General features: G+C 46.3%; 1 protein-coding gene across 1 annotated transcript in view; it reads right to left on the reverse strand.

Annotated features, from left to right (window-relative positions):
- Nucleotides 1–17,740: 17,740 nt before the first annotated feature.
- Nucleotides 17,741–21,898, reverse strand: part of RTN4R (reticulon 4 receptor) — a 125,073-nt gene continuing 120,915 nt past the window's right edge. The window contains exon 2 of the mRNA XM_083478718.1: nucleotides 17,741–19,872. Coding sequence (XP_083334844.1) covers nucleotides 18,440–19,872 — 1,433 coding nt within the window. The 3' untranslated portion in view covers nucleotides 17,741–18,439. The remainder of the gene's footprint in view (nucleotides 19,873–21,898) is intronic.

Here is a 21,898-nt window from a genome sequence, read left to right on the forward strand (position 1 = left end):
ATACCAAAATCTCTAATTCGGAGAATAAATTGATGCTTCATAATACGTCCTTGGTACCAATAAAGCAAATAAATACTGCTCCCAAAGACCACATTAACTGCTGGGATTCGTTCTGGCGTGCAGATAAACCCTTTGCAATCAAGCATGGAGAGGCATAATACCCATCCATAACACACTTGGCCTTCCGCACTGTTTTATCTGTGCTGTGATAGATTTCCGCGCCGTGTGCAATTCATCCGGCGCATCTCAGCATTAGCGAGGAAGCTATTTCAGCAGGTATTAGATTAATCACTGCTCATTGGCAGACTGGCTCCGCTGGATGCTTTTCTTGTTTCTCGTGAAACACTGGGTGACTTTTAGAAAGAAACCGAGAACTGTTGGTACAGGCCTCCGCCTGCCAATGCCATGACAAGCGCTCCTTTACAAAATGCTCAGCATAGATTCCATTGTGGCAGTCAGCGTGGAAGAACTCAGATGCTGCTCGTAGGAGATGAATGAATTAATGACGGGCTGTAGCTCAGTGGTAAAGCATCTGTTTTGCATGCAGAAGGTCCCAGGTTCAATCCTCAGCATCTCTGGGTAGGACTGAGCACAACTCCTTCCTGAAATCTTGGAGAGCCTCTGCCTCTTGTTGTTGTTGTTGTTGCTGTTTAGTCATTTAGTCGTTTCTTACTCTTCGTGACCTCATGGACCAGAGCCAGGCACTCCTGTCTTCCATTGCCTCCCGCAGTTTGGTCAAACTCATGCTGGTAGCTTCGATAACACTATCCAACCATCTCGTCCTATATCATCCCCTTCTCCTTGTGCCCTCCATCTTTCCCAACATCAGGGTCTTTTCCAGGGAGTCTTCTCTTCTCATGAGGTGGCCAAAGTATTGGAGCCTCAGCTTCAGGATCTGTCCTTCCAGTGAGCACTCAGGGCTGATTTCCTTCAGAATGGAGAGGTTTGATCTTCTTGCAGTCCATGGGACTCTCAAGAGTCTCCTCCAGCACCATAATTCAACAGCATCAATTCTTCGGCGATCAGCCTTCTTTATGGTCCAGCTCTCACTTCCATACATCACTACTGGAAAAACCATCGCTTTAACTATATGGACCTTTGTTGGCAAGGTGATGTCTCTGCTTTTTAAGATGCTGTCACTGCCGGTCAGTGCAGGCAATAATGAGCGGCATAGACCAGTGGTCCATGTGGCAGCTTCCTATCTTCCTACTTGTAAAGGGCCATAGATCAGTGGTAGGGCAATGACTTTGCATGTAGGTCCCGGGTTTGATACCCATCATCTCCAGGTAGGGCTGGGAATGTATCCTGTCTTTCTGTTAGAGGTAGTCAATACCCCTGAATATCAGTTGCCAAGAATCCGAAGTCAAGGGAAGTGATGTTGTGCTCAGGACACAGAAGCTCAGCTGGGTAGATATAGCACTAAGAATAAAGGAATAGGGTGCCTCTGGAAATATGCAGCCTTCCCAGAGGCAGTAATGGCCACTGTGATGGACTGGCTGGGGGGAGTTTTTGCAGTCAAACCTAGCAAACCTAACAATGCATATCTATGCTAGTTAGTATGTGAAGGGGTTAAGGGCCACAGAGTTCTAAATTACTAGAGTAGACTCTGAGATGTCACATCCTCTCTTCTCCAAGGAGGGAGAGTGGAAGGTTTGCTTTCTGTCCCCCCGCCCTTCTGTATGTAAGCTGAACAGACGCATGAGTCTGTACCTCCATGCCTAGACTCCATGTTTGAGACTAATGTATTTTACAACCAAGAAAACCTTGTGTGTTGTTTCTGCTGTAGCACTGAACGATGAATGACTGAGACCTGAGATTACTGTAAGTAAAGCATTTAAACCTACTAAGGTTTGTAGTCTATTCACTCATTGAAGTCAGTATTGCAGGAGAAGGATGCACCTCAACCATGGAGGGCATTCCACAAACAGGGGACCACCACTGAGAAGGCCCTGTCATGAGTCAACCACCATATTTCATCGTTTACTATTGTAGAATGGGCCATTGGCCTGATCCAGCAGGTTTTTCTGATGTTCTTAGCTTTGCTTTATTTAAAACTGGTTGGAACAGTTACACAGCATAGGCTTTCCATGAGGAAGGTCCCATGGTCAATCCCCGGCGTCTACCCTAGGGATGGGAAAGAGCTTCATTTTTAAACCCTGAAGAGGTGTTGCCAATCACTGCTGTTAATACTGAACTAGATGGGCCAATGGTGTGAGGCAGCTTCCTCCATTCCTCAAATATTCAGACCAAGCAGAACCTTCAGATTTTGCTTTTGGGAAAATATGTGGCTGTAACTTCAGAGTTCCTAAAAGCCGGGAGACAATCCATGCCCCCCCCCCAGCCAATGCATTTCTTTCCCACAAAAGTGCAATTCTATTTTAGACCTGACAGACAAAGATGAATTGATCAGTGAATCATTAGTGAATGCTGGCTTGCCAGTAATCTTTACTCGAACACATTCATTTTGTGCAAACGCAGGACAGTCCGAACAAGTAACATATATACTCAGTGCTTTTAAAAGGCTAATTTCCCAGAGGTAAAATCAATCAAAGGCTTTGCCTGAAGGGTGGGCGGGAGAGGGGGAACCCAGACAGCGAAAGGTAAACAGCAGCCTGGTGTTGTTTAACAAGGGTTCGGATAGGTGATCGACAGCGACAGCAGCAAAGAAATGAAGATATTTCCTAGCGCTGCAAATAGCAGAAAATGAACACACTTTCTTGTGGAAACAGAGAGATTGTGAAGGCAGTTAATAAACAAGCCAATTACATTTTGCTGGTTTGCAGTGATGTCACACCAGCGTGCGGAGGACCACAGGGGCAGTTGCCCAGGGTGCAAAATTTCAACATATGGTGCTGCCTCAATACAGCTGCTCACGTTTGTCGCTGGGCTCCATTGCAAATGACTTCTCCATGCAAATCAGGAAGTGACCTTTCCAGACAATGGAACAACTCTTCTTTTCTTATCTCTGCAGTTGTGATCTCCTGGGTGATATGGACATGGTTAAGCAGTTGAATGCACATGCATGCTCTATCTGAAACCAAAGGGGTGCAATGGTTGCTGGATGAATTTTTGTTTTTTTTAGCTCTCTTACCCCACTATATGAAATTTGCACCCACAGGAGGCAGTGATGGCCACCAACCTAGATGGCTTTAAAAGAGGATTAGACAGATTCATGGAAGAGAGGACCATCGATGGCTACTGGCTCTGCTCTGCTTCAGAACCCCAGGAGGGGAGAGGGTTCTTGTGCTCAAATCTTGCTTGTTGGCTTCCCAAAGGATTTCTGCTTAGAGCCAGCAGTTCTCAACCTGTGGGTCCCCAGATGTTGTTGGACTACAACTCCCATCATCCCTGAGCTCTGGCCTTGCTAGCTAGGGGTGATGGGAGTTGTAGTTCAACAACATTTGGGGAACCTCAGGTTGAGAAAGGCTGGCTTAAACAATGTGAGAACACAATGCTGGTCTAGGTGGGCCATTGGCCTGATCCAGAAGGCTCTTTTGATGTTCTTATGAGCGGCCAAAGTGACTTGCCATTTATTTGCCTGTGCATAGGAAGCACACAATCCCAAGGGGCATATATCTGCCCAGAGGCTGATAATGCTCAGCTATGTACCACCAAATTCAGCAGAGCATATGCAATGACTCACCCAGAACTAAGGCGAGGGGCTTGACATTTCTGGCTTGGTTCTTGCTTCTTACTTTACCAGCACTCAGTGTTGCTGAGTAAGGCTTGCTAGCTTTATTTCTTGGGAAAGGGGAAGCCATCACTTTCATGAGCCACCGAGGAGCTTGGTTTCCTGGGATGCCCTAATGGCTTGCAAGCAGTGCACACAAAGAGGGGGAAGGGTGCTTGGCAGAAAGGTGGCTATGAAAAACAAATAGCAAATTTTATACAACACTCTGATCCTGAATTTGCACTGTGTGAATAAGGAAAATAAAGAACACAGGGGTCATGGGTTGAAGAAGTCACCCTACGATATGATGAGGACTGTGCTCCCTGATTGGCTGGTGGAGTGCTGTGCTCCCTGATTGGCTGGTAGAGCATGCTTGACAATCCTATCATTGCCTTCTCCTCAGCTGGCTCTTGGTTGAAATTCTCATGGCTGGAGGAGAGAGCAGGAAGCCCTCATTCCAACAGCATTCAGTGCTGCATCAACAAAGCTTCCAGTTAACAGCCCAAATGGATTATTTTCTGCCTGGCACAATTAGCCGCCCTGGCATTCAACTGGTATCCAAAGAGGGATTTGGCCCAGTCACTGGGAAAACCTTCCATTTTCCCATGTTGCTGCCAATACAACCTAAGCCAAGGCCTCCATTATCCACCCTTCCTGTCCTTTCTTGAGCCAGGCTGTCTCCACCCTCACCACATTGCTGTCCAATGTGGCTTTTACAGGGTGTTGGCAATTCTTACCCTCCTCGCTGCTTGCAAAAGGAAACTGTGCTCCAAAATCAGCATTTAGACAAGGCAATGGCTTGCATCAGAGGGAGGCAGGTCTTCTCTTGCAACATGTTGCTAATCATTTGCTTAGTCTGAAGAAAGTCACACTGATTTCAGTGGGATGCTTACTACCAGTTCAGTGTGCTTAGGATTATCCCCACTACCAACCTTATAGATGGGACTGGTGGCAAAAGTCATCCCATAATTGCATCCTGCTGAGGTCCATCTTGTAACAGGTAAGGGGAGGCCCTTTTCCATCATGACAATGAGTTGGGGGAGGCAGCGCCTCTTTGAAATAAATCAAACAGTAAAGGTTGGACCTTTAGGGGAGATGGGACAACCAGCCCCCAACTGCCTGACTTCCAACTTAACAACCAGCTCAGAGCAGGTGGTCCTGCTTGGCAGCTTCCTCCTTCTCCTCCTCCTCCTCCTGAGTCTCAGTGTTGCCCCTTACAGAACTCAACAGAGAAGAGGATGGCGAGAAACCTAGACTTTGTTGGCTCTGCCTGTCCTTGGCTCTGGCACTGTGTACTGTTAGGCTCCTTGCAATAATTGTTTAGAAGATTCAGGACGGATAAAAGAAAGTACTTCTTCACACAGTGCATAGTTAAACTAAAAAACTTGGTCCCACACGGTAAAGGTAAAGGTAAAGGTAAAGGACCCCTGGACAGTTAAGTCCAGTCAAAGGCAACTATGGGGTGCAGCACTCACCTCGCTTTCAGGCCAAGGGAGCTGGCATTTGTCCACAGACAGCTTTCCAAGTCATGTGGCCGGCAGGACTAAACTGCTACTGGCATAACGGGACACCGTGATGGAAACTAGAGTGCATGGAAATGCTATTTACCTTCCCACTGCAGTGGTACCTATTCATCTACTTGCACTGGCATGCTTTTGAGCTGCTAGGTTGGCAGGCAATGGGAGCTCACACCATCGCGGGGATTCGAACCGCCAACCTTTTGATTGGCAAGCCCATGAGCCTCAGTGGTTTTAGACCACAGTGCCACCCGCATCCCTTTCTCACAGGAGGCCATGATGGCCATCAACATGGATAGCTTCAAAAGAGGATTGGACAAGTTTTTGGAGAAGAAGGCTAACTGTTGCTACCGCTATCAGAGGAAGTAGTGTTTCTGAATACAGGTTAAGTACTTAATTTGTTCCAGAGATCCGTTCTTAACCTGAAACTGTTCTTAACCTGAAGCACCACTTTAGCTAATGGGGCCTCCTGCTGCTGTCGTGCCACTGGAGCACGATTTCTGTTCTCATCCTGAAGCAAAGTTCTTAACCCGAGGTACTATTTCTGGGTTAGCGGAGTCTGAAACCTGAAGCGTATGTAACCTGAAGCGTATGTAACCCGAGGTACCACTGTACTAGATGCTGGGAGCCACAGGAGGGGAGAGTTTTCTTGTGCTCAAATCCTGTTTGTGGGATTGGTTGGCCACTGGTGGCTATTGAGAGAACAGGATGTGGGACTGCATGGTCTATTGGCTTCATCCAGCAGACTCTTCTTATCTTCTTTTTCACCAGTCCCAATGGTCACCAGCAACTACTGAAGTCGCACATGCACTTTGCTAAGTTTTTGTCCTATGCCAATGACTTTTTTATTCACCCAGACAATTGCTAGCTCTTAATAGCCTCCCTGTGCCCCAAACTGGCTGATTTCCCTGCAAATATTTGTATCTTGTTGCATATCCATGTGTTGTCTGTATGAAAAACATAACTGTGTGCTCTGAACCGCCCTGGTGTCATCAGCAAAGGGCAGCCTAGGGAAGGTGTAAATAAATAATCTGATGTCCAGGACTTGGGCTAAAAATAAATTTAACTAAAAATTGCTTTGTTTCCCCTCTCCTTCCTCCCAGTAACCTCAAGGTGATTTGGTGCCTGATAGGGCAAATTGGAAGTGAAAGAAACTAATTCAGGGGTGGCTGCTCAGAACTGGTTTCTTTCTACTTAATTCATTTCACATTGACTGAAACAGGCAGGTCCCATATTTCCCTACCACCACCACTTACTACAAAGCAGAGGCTCATCCCTAAGAATGTTCATTGTTTGACTGTTACCTATTCCAAAATAGACTGAAGTAAAGATTTCCAATCAAGCAGATGCTCTGCCACAGACCTATGGCCATCTATATAAACAGGAAGATAGAAAGTTGCCTTTTGGTCTGTCTAGCTCAGTATTGTTTGCACTGACTGATTGAACCTGAGACCTTCTGCATGCTGTACAGATGCTTTGTGACAATCCTTTCCCCAAGGACCAAATAGATATGCTTACTCTGTTCCATGGACATCCCTATTTTCGTCAGAGAAATGTTGGAGAGTATGGAGTTATGCGACCCCTGAGCCAAGGAGATAAGTATCTACACAACCTTTAGAAGACACCTGGCTTCCTGTATAGGGAAGGTTCTCTGAAGGAGTGTCTCCACCTCCATTGTTCAGCCCGGACACTGAGGTCCAGCTCCGAGGGCCTTCTGGTGATTCCCTCCCTGCAAGAAGTGAGGTTACAGGGAACCAGGAAGAGGGCCTTCTTGGTAGTGGCACCCTCCTTGTGGAACGCCCTCCCATCAGATGCCAAAGAAATAAACAACTATCAGACTTTTAGAAGACATCTGAAGGCAGCCCTGTTTAGGGAAGTTTTTAATGTTTGCTGTTTTATTGTGTTTTTAATATTCTCTTGGGAGCTGCACAGAGGGGCTGGGGAAACCCAGCCCAATGGGTGGGGGATAAATAAATTATTATTATTATTATTATTATTATTATTATTATTATTATTATTAGTTTAATTAGGTTTTTTATATACAGTATGTTGGAAGCCACCCAGAGTGGCTGGGACAACCCAGTCAGATGAGTGGGGTAGAATAATAATAATAATAATAATAATAATAATAATAATAATAATAATAATTCATTGGATAAATTTTGGAAGGTATGTGGGTCATCAAAAGGCCTACTCAGAGTAGCCTCATTTAAATGACTGGACCTAAGTTAGGCATGATTATCTATATCAATTGGTCTGCTCTGAGTATAGATATTAACTCCATTTCTGAAACTCTCTCCCCAAACATCTAAATCTTCTGATGCTCTCATGGTTTGGAAGATAGATCAAGGCCCAAGGGACCAGAAAGTAGAGCAGACAAGAGTCCCTTAAGGAATCAAGAGCCAGGAGAGGTTGACAGAGCTGGTGAATTAATGATGTCAGGAACATGGGCCTATAAGGAAAGATCTGTTTTTAGGAGAGAAGTTTTGCGGTGCTTCTGATGGGACCATGGCCCAAAGCCATCTCCCTCCTCCGCCCACTGTAATGTGGAATATTTAGTTCCAGCATCTTAAAAACTCATGTAAACATTGGAGAAAATGTTTTTTCTCCAAGAGTGTTTGTGATCTCCTGTTCATTACTGCGGCTTCCTCCCCCTCCCCAACCCATCTGACTTCAGAAGGCTACCCTCATTGCTATGCATCAAGGGCTTCTGCCTTCCAGGTAATCTGGTGTTAATTCTGTGCTCTGATGGTGGAGGAAAGAACAGAGTGAGGGAAGAAGAGAGAGGGAGAGAGAGAAGCTCTAATGAACTAGTAAAAATGATTGATGCGGGTTTCCTTGTCAGGCAGCTGAGCGGCTGTTTGTCAAGAAACAACAAAAATGTCACGGGGATTTGTAAGCAATTGTAACCATTACATAAAAAGCACTTTGACTAAAAATCACATCAGATAGCTTCCGCAAGTTGCCACCGCTCTAAGTGTGTTAATATAACCACTGGCTCTGCCTGACGTTTCTCCAAACAGCTTATAAATATTCTGTGGGAGTGGCAGGCAGTCGCTTCTGGTCTTGCAGTCTGGAGGGGAATGGCAGGAATGGGCAGAAGGGTTGGGTCTATAGAAGGTGGTGGAGAAGATCACCCAGTACCACAACATCAGGATCCTCTTCTCTCTGCATGGCAGGCATTGGATTACATGGTCCTCTGGATCCCTTTGTTGTTGTTGTTGTTGTTGTTTAGTCGTTTAGTCGTGTCTGACTCTTCATGACCCCATGGACCAGAGCAAGCCAGGCACTCCTGTCTTCCACTGCCTCCCGCAGTTTGGTCAGACTCATCTCAAGGGCTTCTGCCCTCAATCTTTCCCAACATCAGGGTCTTTTCCAGGGAGTCTTCTCTTCTCATTAGGTGGCCAAAGTATTGGAGCCTCAGCTTCAGGATCTGTCCTTCCAGTGACCACTCAGGGCTGATTTCCTTCAGAATGGATAGGTTTGATCTTCTTGCAGTCCATGGGACTCTCAAGAGTCTCCTCCAGCACCATACTTCAAAACCATCAATTCTTCAGTGATCAGCCTTCTTTCTGGTCCAGCTCTCACAACTCTGCAATTCTATGATTCTGTTATTCTCACTCTGTGCAGAACTATCCTCCCTCTCTGGGGCTTCGTTACATCTGCGGTGCCCATGGGATCTCCCTAGGAAGCAGAGATGATAATGCCTGTCTGTCCCCCTTCAGAAAGATATTGAAGATTGATGTGGTCACAGGAAAAGGGTGTAGCTCAGTGGTTAAAAACATAAGCATAAGAACACCAACATCTTCTGCATCTCCAAGCATTCAGCTTCATTGGCTGTCCATAAGATCTAGTGTGACGAAAGAGGGAGAAATACTTCTCTCTGTCTACTTCCTCCACGCCAAATCTGCAAGGGGCCTCTTCTGTTGTGTGAACAAACTCTTCCCCATTTCCTGCACCGATCGCCAATTATTTCAGTGGCCTCTGTGCTCTTCTCTCATGAAGGAGGGAGAACTCTCTCTGTGCCCATCAGAAATCGACAAGCCTCATCAGTGCCAGGGGATCTGTTATGCTCTGATGGCCAAGCGGATGAGTTTTTCTGCCCTAGCTGCCAGCACCAAGCTGTGAAGAATTCACTGGCACCTCAGTTTTTAGCATCGTAGGGCCAAGATCCGTTGCAGGGCACAGCTGCATCATAACCTCCTGGCTCCATACCAGGTGGCATGGGCATTGTTTACGCAAGCTCTGCATCTGGCGCTTGCTCCTCTGCAATGCAGAGCTGTCTGGGCACAGCTGGTGCATTTATCCAGCTGGCAATCCCTGGACCCTATTAGCCTTCCCCCTCAACGTGGTGGCAGGGGGCTCCCTATGCTGAAGCAGCCCAGCTTATATCCAGCACACATCCAGGTGAGGCACTTGATGAGAAACATCCATGTTATCATGGCAAGTAAACCCAGGATTGCTTCTGAATACCAGTTTCTGGAAGCCACGGAAGAGGAGAGTGCCCTAGTGCTTGAATCCTGCTTGTGAATCTCCTACAGACATCTGGTTGGCCACTGTGAGAACAGGATGCTGAACTAGCTAGGCCATTGGCCGGATCCAATAATAATAATAATAATAATAATAATAATAATAATAATAATAATAATAATAATAATAATATATTATTTATACCCCGCCCATCTGGCTGGGCTTCCCCAGCCACTCTGGGCGGTTTCCAACCAAATATTAAAATACAGTAATGCATCACACATTAAAAGCTTCCCTAAACAGGGCTGCCTTCAGATGTCTTCTAAAAGTTTGGTAGTTGTTGTTCTCTTTGACATCTGGTGGGAGAGCATTCCACAGGGCAGGCGCCACTACTGAGAAGGCCTTCTGCCTGGTTCCCTGTAACTTGGCTTCTCACAGTGAGGGAACTGCCAGAAGGCCCTTGGAGCTGGATCTCAGTGTCCGGGTAGAACGATGGGGGTGGAGACGCTCCTTCAGGTATACAGCAAGCTCTTCTTACATTCTTATGGAAACTGCAGGAGAGGAAAATGCTCATCTAGTCTGGCATCCTGTTCTCAGTGGCCAACCGGATGCCCCAATGGAAAGCTCACAAGCTGAAGCCAAGGATAGAGCACTTTCCCCTCTTGTGGTCTCCACCAACAGGTATTTAGGAGCATTAATAACAGAAGAACAGCCTGCCTAATCATCCCACTGGCTCACCTAGTCTAGCTTCCTGTTCTCACCATTTCTAGGCCAGGAGAGCAAGCAGCTCCTGACACACTGGTCTGACTCCATACAGAGGGACTGGTGGACTGCTGCAGTCAGCTCTCTGGAGGGTGAATCATAAGAACATAAGAAGCACATACAGTGCTATCTCAGGTTACAGATGCTTCAGGTTACAGACGCTTCAGGTTACAGACTCTGCTAACCCAGAAATAGTACTTTGGGTTAAGAACTTTGCTTCAGGATGAGAACAGAAATCGCGTGGTGGCAGCGGGAAGCCCCATTAGCTAAAGTAGTACCTCAGGTTAAGAACAGTTTCAGGTTAAGAACAGACCTCCAGAACGAATTAAGTTCTTAACCCGAGGTACCACTGTACTGGATCATCAGGGCCCATCTTAGTCCAGCATCCTGTCATTACAATGGCCAACCAGATGCATGTAGGAATCCTGGTACAGGATTCAAGCTCAAGGGCAAATCAAATTATCTACTACTGAGCTGTTTTCAGCCTTTGTCAAACCCAGCCTGGAGTCCTGTGCCCAGTTCTGGGTACCACTGTTTAAGAGCAATATTGACAAGCTGGAACATGTGCAGAGGAGGATGTCCAAGATGCTGAAGCATCTGTAAACCAAGTCTTGTGAGGAACGGTTGAGGGAGCTGGGTATGTTTAGCCTGCAAAAGAGAAGACTGAGAGTTGATATGATAGCCATCTTCAAATATCTGAAGGGCTGGATGATGGAAGATGAAGCAAACTTTGTTTCCTGCTGCTGCAGAGTATAGAACCCAAACCTATGGATTCAAATGGCAAGAAGGGAAATTCTGACTCAACAGGAAGAAGTTCCTGATTGTAAGAGCCGCTTGACTGGAATCAACCACCTTGGGACCACTGAAGTCTCCCTTACCTGGCTGCTTCTGAAGGCGGCAAAGTGAGAGGTGTGCTCTTCCATTTCTGCCACCCGAGGCAGCTGCCCCACCCAGCTGTGTGGGCCGGCTCTGAAATGAGGCAACATTTCAATGGGAGGTGGAAATGTTTTCACATTTTTCTTACATAGTCTCCCCCTCTAACTATCTTAGCGTTTGAGGGAGAGTCCATTCCCCTTCCCACATTATCTAGAGCAAATTTCCTTGCTGTCAATCCACCAGATGTCTCGCCCAGATGGGAAGCAGATGGCCCAAACAGCAGGGGGCGGGGGTGTTCGCATCACCTGCGTGGAGGAGCATATGTTGAGGTTGTTCACCTTTGGGCTTGTTGATTGATGATGGACACAAACCACCTTTTGCTTGGAGGACACAAAAGCTCCTGGGAATATATATCAAGCAGACAGGCAAGCAAGCTAGGGTTTGGTGGGAGGTGGACATTAGCAGCTGTTCCTTTTCTGGTTTCAGAATTATGATGGGCCATGGTGCTCCCTGGCAGGTTGCAGAGCCGCTATCTGGATTTCCAGAGCGGTGGAGGAAGTCTCATGGAGAAGGTATCAGAGATGCTTCCAAAGATCTCCTCATCCAGATGTCTCCCCGGGTCCTGAATGATCTGGTCCCAAAGTGAAACTGATGCACTCAAAGGCCACCCCTCTTCATTTATTTATTTTTAAATCAATTTCTGAATTCTGTGCTGTGGGTGGCATAACTTCTGTCCTGGATCTTAAGGGAATACTTTATACCAAAGGAAAGCGAAGGGGCCATAGCTCAGTGGCAAAGCATCTGCCTTGCATGCAGTGTAGTGGTGCAGTGTAGTGTAGTGGTTAGAGTATCGAACTAGGAACTGGGAGACCCAGGTTCAGATCATTTCTGTATCACTTTGCCTTAAAAGAAATCAGCACAAAAGTCCATATGCAATTTTTTGCACATTTCTCCTAACATACACATTTGAGCACATAATGTTGCCTAATATATGCATGTTTGCAAGTAAATAAGCTCAGACCCCTTGAAAGGCCTCAGAGCTCCCAGTGGGGTCTGGGTGGAGTGAATGAACATGCCTGTTCCAGCAGGGGAACACACACAGAGAGTCAAAAATTAACAGGTTTGAACTGTCAGCTCACCAGCTGGCAGAGGTGCCAGGTTGCTCCCAAGCTTGGAGAGCTGTTGTGTGCATCACGCACATATGATATCACATGCGCAGCACTTGCATGTGATGTCACGCGCGTGACACATGTGTGATGTCATACGTGTCTCCCAATGCTGTGCAGGCTGGTGCAGCCTTCTGCGATGTTGCGCTAGGTCCCTCAACGCTGGGGGGGCTGGGCCCCCTTTAAGCAAATATTGAGGGGGCTGAAGACCACCTAGAGTTGGGGCGCCTGCCTGCTGTTGAGGATTCCATTCTGCTCAGTTGGACTGTGTGTGTTTGTTCGCTAGGTGGCAAGTGGAGGATCCAGACCTGCCGCCTGCAGGGGTCTGTTGGGCCAAAGCGTTCCCTGCCATTCGACATTAGCCCCTGCCCAGTTGATTCAGGGCCAGATCCAGCCTGGGTGCTAAGAACACAGGATCAGGCCAATAACCCATCTAGTCCAGAATCCTGTTCTCACAGTGGCCAACTAGATGTCTATGGGAAATCCGCGAGCAGGACTTGAGCACAACAACTCGCTTCTTCCATACCGTCCAACATTTCTCCAATGAAAATAGAGATATCCTGTTGTTGTTGCTATTATTATTATTATTATTACTACTACTACTACTACTACTATTGCCGGGGGTGATTTGGGGCCTTGGATAGGGTTAGGCTGCACCCAGCACTAGCACACAACTCTTTTCCTTCCACATCCCCCAAAGCAAACCACCCCTTAGATATATATGAGACACAGTACAGGAGAGGGCAGAAAGGTGCATTTGTGTCTCTGTGAATGCATGTGAGAATGTGTGTGAACCATTATGGGGGGCCAGTACCCACCCACTGGCACACGGACTTCAGAGGGCTGGCCAACTCCCTCAGCAACTCCGAAAGAAAGTTAGACACCACTGCTTTGGGGGAGGTGTTTTGTTATATATCTTTTAATGTTTGAATGCATTAGAGTATGTGGTTTCCCCTCACTAACTTCTAAGATGGTATGCAGTTCGTTCTACTGCCTTGGGACTTCATTACCACATTGCTTCCTCCTTCTGCCTTGTCTGTAGAGCCAGCCCTAAATAGCTTTCTGGGAGCATCACAGATCAGCTGCCTCAGAGTCAGCATTTACCAGTCAGCAACTTCTGCAACCCAGTGAAGGTTGCTAAGAGCTCCCAGAACCACTTCCTAATTAGCAGAGAAGCAGGCATCTGTAGGAAGTGTTTGCTTATGAATCGCATTCTACTGGGCTGATGTTCCAGTGGACATCCCATAGCATATTACAAAGAGAGGCAGTGTGGTGTAGTGTTTAGTGGACTGGAAGAAGCAAAGATCACCAGTGTCGAAGCAATGATTCTTCAACATGAACTTCGTTGGACTGGCCATGTTGTGTGGATTCCTGATTACGGTCTTCCAAAGCAACTACAGTGGTACCTCGGGTTACAGACACTTCAGTGTACAGATACTTCAGGTCACAGACTCCGCTAACCCAGAAATAGTGCCTTGGGTTAAGAACTTTGATTCAGGATGAGAACAGAAATTGTGCGGCGGTGGCAGCGCGGCGGCAGCGGGAGGCCCCATTAGCTAAAGTGGTACCTCAGGTTAAGAACAGTTTCAGGTTAAGAACGGACCTCCAGAACAAATTAAGTTCTTAACCCGAGGTACCACTGTACTCTATTCCGAATTTAAAAATGGAAAGTGCAATGCTGGTGATCACCAAAAGAGGTTTAAAGACTCTCTGAAGGTAAATCTAAACAAATGTAGTATAAACACTGGCAACTGGGAAAACACTGGCCTGCAAGCTCTCCAATTGGAGAACAACCTTTACCAAAGGTGTCATGGACTTTGAAGGTGCTTAAACTCAGGATGAAAGGGAGAAATGTGCTAAGAGGAAGGCACACTTGGCAAACCCTCACCATGATCAACTCCCGCCCGGAAACCTATGTCCCCACTGTGGAAGGACATGTGGATCTAGAATTGGCCTCCACAGTCGCTTACAGACTCACTGTTAAAGCTGTGTTTATGGAAGCCAGTGTGGTGTAGTGGTTAAGAGTGGTTGATTCGTAATCTGGGGAACCGGGTTCGCTTCCCCGCTCCTCCACGTGCAGCTGCTGGGTGACCTTGGGCCAGTCACACTTCTTTGAAGTCTCTCAGCCCCACTCACCTCATGGAGTGTTTGTTGTGGGGGAGGAAGGAAAAGGAGATGGTTAGCTGCTTTGAGACTCCTTCGAGTAGTGATAAAGCGGGATATCAAATCCAAACTCCTCCTCCTCTTCTTCTTCTTCTTCTTCTTCTTCTTCTTCCTCGGCTACAAGTGATCGCCAAAGAAGAAAGAAGAAGAAGAGTGTCAGAGTCAGACCTGGGAGATCAGGGTTCAAATAGCCACACGGCCATGATGCTCACTGGCTGACTTTAGGCCAGTCACTCACTCCTCATGTAAGCTACCTCACAGGGTTGTTGTAAGGATTAAACAAGGGGGGGGGGGCCTTGTACAGTACCTTGAGCTCCATGGAGGAAAGGTGGAAAAACAAACAAACTGGATAGATTATTTCCACCTCACACCCTATGCAGGAAGTCATGTTCAATGCTACTTTACATCTTCTATCTGCATATTTTGGTTCTCTGAAGCTCACCTAAATATCAGTAGTAGATCTCTTGAGTAGATGCTTCCAGGAAGCAGAAACAGCCCTGCAAAGCTCAGGAACGAGAGGTGCTGCTTAGGGATAGGAGAGGAATCTGATTTGGTTTCCATTTTAACACACGTTTAACCGATTCACACTTCCAGAAACTTTCTGATAACAGGAACATCATTTACCCTTTGATATTCACACTTCTCTGAAATTTGTGATGTGGTTCTCTGGCAAAAGAAAGTATGCACAATAATGCATATCTCTGGTAAAAAAAAATTGCATACATGACATAAAATAGAAATGCATTGTTTCAGGGACAATTGCGGCCCGTAATATGGTATACTAGAGAAATACTGTTCAGAGATGTCAGAAGCCTGCCCTGCCATAAATCAGAGCAGGGCCTTTGCTGTGGCTGCCCCTGTTCCGTGGAATAGCATTCCTGTTGGTGTACAGAAGGCTCCTTCTGCCAACCCTTTCTGCACAAAGTTGGAAACATTTTTGTTTCGATGGGCTTTCCCAGCTGGATGAAAAGTCTTCTGTTTTCCGTGTTGTGGTTGACTCTTTTTAAACTGGATTATTTTTTTAAAAAGAAGGTATAAATCACCTTGAGAGTCATGCAGAAGGCGACAAAAAGGTACCGTAAATGGATGTGTATGTGTGTGAGAGAAGAGGGGTGGTGTAGTGGTTAGAGTGCCGGACTAGAACCTAGAGGATCAGGGTTCAAATCCTCGTTTGACAATGCAGCTCACTGTGTGACCCTTGGCCCAGTCACTACCTCTCTCAGGGTTGTTGTAGGGATTAAACAAGGAAGGGCAAGGAACCATGCATGCCATCTTGATCTTGAAGAGAAAAAGGGGATGTAAATGCAATAGTTAGATTCCCAAATGCCGATAGATTTCTCTGAGGATTTTTTAAAAATAAATAAATAAATAACTCGCATACTGATACAGATGCATGGAGGATGCAAAACTTAAAAAGTGGCAGAAACCAGATCTGACAGCTTCATCGATCCCTGGTTTCCGTACACACTATCACTGTTACCTCTGCCATGAATATAACCAGCGAAGAAGGCAATGACCTAAGAGGAATGTAGTTGTCTGTTGTCTGCATGATGCTCCAATCTAGTTTGGCCTGTTTCCAGTCAGGTGTGTGTGTGTGTGTGTGTGTGTGTTCACAGAAGCAATTTTGCAACATCTCTGCACCAGCGGAGCTTGGATCATCCACTCCATGGCTGTGTTGGCTGGAGCTGATGGGAGCTGTAGTCCAACCAAAACATCTGGATGGCAACAGGTTGACTTAGCAGTGGAAATATCCAAGAAACTTTTTAAGAACAGAAGTGCCTGCTGAATCAGGTCAAAGAGGGGGCCTCTCTAGTCCAGCATCTCATGTCCAGCCCATAGCTGTCAACTTACAGATTTCAAAAAAAAGGGACCAGCAGCCTCGAAAATAAGGGATCAGCAGCCAAAATAAGGGATTTTCCAGGCACAGGTATCTTCAACTTCTGAGCCCCTCTGAGACAAAGGCAGAAAGCCCAGCCAGCAGCCAAACGAAGCCTCAAGTGGTGGTTCCCACAGCGCAGCAACCTGGCAAAGGGGATGCAGCGAGAAACCACCGTCACCTCTCCGCTGGGAAGCGCTGAGCAAAGGCGAGTCCCCAGGCAACACAGCTGATTTGATCGGCGCAAGGCATGCAAGCTCCAGCTCCCAGTCATTCTTAGACTCCTTACTGGGTGAGCAACGCAGCCAAGCAACACAGTTGGAGCCTCCCTCCTCCCTGGCCAGCAGGGAGGGAGGGAGAGGAGCTGCTTCCTTTGAAACCAGGGAAATTTAAGGGACATCATCAATAAGGTACAGCAGCGGGACACGGCGCTGGGATAAGGGAGTTTCCCACCAAATAAGGGATGGTTGACAGCTATGGTCCAGCCAGATGCTTGTAGGAAAACCCACAAGTGCAGGATCTGAACACAAAAGCTCTCTCCTGTGGCTTCCAGAAACGGGCATTCAGAAGCGTCGCTGCCTCCAATATGTTCAGACTCCAAAGGTGATTAGCTCTTCTGCGAAAGCTGCAAATCCTAGCACAACTCTGCATATTTTGACACAAGAAAATCCCCCAGACCTGCCAAAAGACGTGACTCAGCTACACAACACATGCGTATATAAATATTCAGCAGATAGCACACTGAACACACACCTCTTCCCAATTTCCCCTTTTTTCCCAACAACTCCTGTCAATCCTCAAGGTTTCATTCTTATTTTCTGCTCTCCTCGCTTGGCTTGGGGCCTGGTTTATACATCCTTTTTCTATTCTGGGCCATCTGAAATATGTATGATGCTAGGAGAGACTGCAGGGAGCTTGTGAGAGGAGGGGAACCGTACCATTAATGCAATGGGTTTCGTGCGATGAAATCCTTTGTTGCTGCCAATTAGAGATTGCATAATGGTGAGCTCCATGCCTTATTCATCACCTCCCTTCCAGCTGACAGCCCGCCTCAGGTGGTGACTGCAAGAGCTAAAATCCAAAAAAAGGGAGAACCCAGGATTGACATACGTGAGACATTTGTCTGTTTGCACATCTCTGCGTGTGCAGAGGACACCGTAAAGGGGGCAAAAAAAGAAAAGAAAACCTTTATTTCATATCTTTTTTGTCATTGTTGAACTTGTACACAAGTAAAATAAAATGCATATCTTATATATATATATATATATAATTTATATATATACTGCAGTCTCGAGGGGATGAAAAGGGATGCATTCTTTAACAAATGCCCCTGTAAACATGGCGGAATAATGAAGGTGGAAAGATGGTTAAATTGCAGGAATCGGAAACACAGGAGCCGCAATGAAATCGTTGCGTCACCTCTTCAAATGGGGGGAGGGACTTGCAACATCATTCAAGGATGGTTTCAAATTACAAGTAACACTTTGGAAAACATTTTGAAAATGGCATATTTGCATCTTTTATTTTTTTTCTATTTTATTTTATTTTTTTCCATAGGTAAATCTTTCTCTCTCTCTTTTTCCCTTTTAAACCATCAGCTGTGGCTATAGACTCTCGTGGGCAAGTGCAGTTCCAAGGACGAAAAAATAATAATAATAATTAAAAATTAAAACACATAAATTTCAGGAGGAACAAATAAATTATGTACAACGTTTTGTTTTTTATAAAGGCATCCAGTTAACTCGTAGTGTAACCAAGTTTTGTTTTTGTTTTGTATTTCCCCCCCTCTGGGCTTAACTTTCTTCTTGTTTGTGGAAGTGATTTTATGTTTTTATTTTTTTAATGGTTTTATATTTTTTTTAAGCAAAAGTCCTGGGATTAAAGTATCACTCCTCGAGGAAAGGGGTGGGAGGGAAACAAGAGACATGTTGCTGTCGTTTCAACAGGACCAGAATAGACTCCACACCAACAGAGTGATCGATAGGCTGGGGATTAGCCGTGAGGTGGTACTTTGCGTGGGCTGAGCCATGCGACACTGTGACCTGGATTTGTTCTTTTTCGAACACCCCTGCCTCTTTTTGGTCGGGACTGTCGAAGGTTCGATGGGGCCTAGGAACTCAGGTTTCAAATTGGTCAGTGGAGGGTCCACTGCACTGGGGAAAGTCCCAAAGGGGGAGTCGTTGATCTGTTTGTTGCTGCTGTTTTTGGAAGGGTCCGTCTCCACCTGGGGCTTAGTTTTGGCGATGTTTTCCTTATCCTTGAGGGGGTTGTTGGAGGAGGCCCGGCTGCTGTGGGAAGACGGGCCCGCCTTGGCTTTGGCTTCATAAATAAAAGACTTATCCATCTCCGGCTGGCAGCATTTCCGCCCGCCATCATGGGGGCTTAGAGGAGGGTCGGCGGTTGGCAATTTGCCAGTCCTGGTCTTAGTGCTAAAGACGCTCGTTCTGATCTGGTTGAAAGAGTCGACGCATCCCTCCAGATCGGCGCTCTGCAGCCGTTTGAGGTCCCTCCCTGCCAGGTGAGCAGGCAGGTGGCACTCGAGTTCCGAAGAAGACCCTTTGAACTGCTTGAACCAATCCCAGAGCGACCGGGCTTGGCAGTCACAAACCCATTGGTTGCCGTTCAAGCGGAGATACTGGAGGGAGACCAAGGGAGCCATTGTCTCTCCCGTCAGCACCGTCAGGTTGTTATTAAAAAGGTACAAGGTCATCACTTTGCCCAGGTCGTGGAAAGCCCTGCGGTGGATCACACTGACCCGGTTCTGATGCAAGAGGAGCCGGTCCAGGTTGATCAACCCCCGGAACACGTTTTCCGACAAACTCTTTATTCTGTTCCCGTGCAAAAACAGATAGGTGAGGTTAGCAAGATCCAGAAAGGTGTCGTCCAGGAGGTTCTGCAGACTGTTGTCCTGCAGGTAGAGATACTGCAGAGAGAAGAGCCCCCGGAAGAGCCCCGTGGAGAGCTCCAGGAGGCCACAACGGTCAAGGTGCAAGGTATGGAGGTGGACAAGGCCTTGGAAGGTGGAAGGGTTGATGGACCTCAGGTTGGTGTTGTCGCTGAGGTCCAGCTCCTCCAACTTGTCGAGCCCGTAGAAAGCCCCGGGTTCGATCAGGCTGATGTTGTTGGAATGGATCCAGAGGATTGACATGTTCCGGCAGGAGGTGAAGCTGGTGGAGCGGATCACGGTGATCTTGTTGCTGTGGAGGAAGATACGCTGAGTCTGGATGGGGATTTCGGTGGGGATGGCTCCAAGTCCTTGCTGTTGGCAGCTGATGGTGATCTTGGGTTCGCTGTAGCATACGCAAGCCCCTGGGCAGGATTCCGCTTCCGACGGGAAGTTCAAGCACAGCACCAAAATTAGCAGTTTGCTTCCTGGAGGAACAGCCATAGGGGAGGGGGGGAAAAGAAGAAGAGAGAATGATATGCAAATTAGATCATTAGCACCTTCCTTTCCAGCATCCCCTACATTAGCTCAAAATGCACCTTTGGAAAATTCATTAACTGCACAACCTTGCGAACATGCATGACCTTGATGAAAACACAAGCATTGCTTTTGTTCCACCAGCCTGAGAATCAGCTCAAGGAATGGAAGGAATAAGGCTTAGCAGAGGAGCTCATTGTACCCTTTCGCTTGCCCCCCAGTCCTAGCCTGATTTGGGTCAAAAGTAGATTTGGGGCAGCAGGGAGAGAGAATGATGAGAAAGAAAAGCAGTTCAGGTATGCCGCACCCACACTATAGCAGTATCATACTGCTTTAAACAGACATGGCTTCCAACAAGGAATCTTGGCAGCTGTAGTTTGTTATGGGTGCTGAGAGACATCAGGAGACCTCCATTTTCCCCCCACCAAGAAGTTCTTAGAGCTGTTTAACCATCAATCTTTCTTCCCAGAGAACTCTGGAAACCGTAGTTTGGTAAGGTGAGATATAAGTTAACCAAAAGCAGCTAAAAGCACAAACACAGCCAACACATTTAAAAATAGATTATAACCCTAAGAAGTGGACACTTATGGGAACCATCCCATGACACAACAAAAAGGTCTTCAGTTGTTCCCGGAAAGTGCAGATAGTGGCCACCTGTTGTATCTCAACAGCAATGTTATTCTGTGGAATGGGAAAGCCACACTGAAGGCCCTGCTCCTCTGAGTTACTGTATAGGGGACCTCTGAGATCTTTGGAACTGATAGGAGAAACTCTCCCACAGACAGCAGTGATCTACTGGGTGCATAACAGATAAGGTGGCATCTCAACATTAGATTAGTTTACCTGCAAGGTCACCTTATGTCTCCCATGCCCACTCAAACACTTCACTCTGTGGGACTGGCACCAGTACAGGATCCAATATAAGAACTTGGTCTTTTAGCGTGGCAGTGTCCACACTCTGGAACTCCCTGCCTAGTGATATCAGTCACCTTCGTTGTATTCTTTTCAGCACCTGCTAAAACCATTTTTGTTTAGACTAGCCTACCCAGATAACTAGAATATCTCGAATGCTGATGTGTGTTTTAATCTTTTCTTTTGGTTTATAACTGGGTTAGTAATAATAATAATACAGTGGTGCCTCGCAAGACGAAAAGAATCCGTTCTGTGATTCTCTTCGTCTAGCGGTTTTTTTGTCTTGCGAAGCAAGCCCATTGACAGATTAGAGGATTAGCGCTATTAGCGGCTTTTAGCGGCTTATCAGCTTATTGGATCAGCTGATAAGCGGCTTAGCGGCTTAGCGGCTTAGCTTATGGGCGAAGCAAGCCCATAGGAGATTCGTTTTGCGAAGCACCTCCAAAACGGAAAACTCTTTCGTCTAGCGAGTTTTCCGTCTTGCGAGGCATTCGTCTTGCGGGGCACCACTGTAATAATAATAATAATAATAATGATAATAATAATAATAATAATAATAATAATAAGTGTTTCAAATTGTTGTTAACTGTTTTATTGTTTTATTCTATTCACTTTGAGGTTTGTTTGTTTGTTTGTTTGTTTGTTTACAATCAAGCAGGGCATAAATTTTATGAAATAGATCCCATTATATGTATTTTACTGGTGAATGCATTGAAAAGTGTGTTATTTTTAAGTGCATATTTTATTTTATGTAGAACTGGCACTGTTGCAGGTGCCATGCTGTATCCATTCTGCATCTATAAGAAATTGATATTTTAGTGTGGCGTCACCCACACTTTGAAACGCCCTGAGTCTTCGCTGTACTCTTTTCAGCCCACGTTAAAAACGTTTTTGTTCAAACAAGCCTACTCAGATTCTAGAACACTGGAGTGTTTTTAGTTTATTGCTGCTTTTATTTTTATTTTTATATAAAAAATGCTTCAGTTGTTTTTACTAATAATTTCATTGCTTCATTCTTTTTGTAAACTGCTTCAGTAAACTGCTGCAGTCAGGTGGCATATGAAT

This window comes from Podarcis liolepis (assembly GCF_965112155.1).
Source record: "Podarcis liolepis genome assembly, chromosome: 15".
NCBI lineage: Eukaryota > Metazoa > Chordata > Lepidosauria > Squamata > Lacertidae > Podarcis > Podarcis liolepis.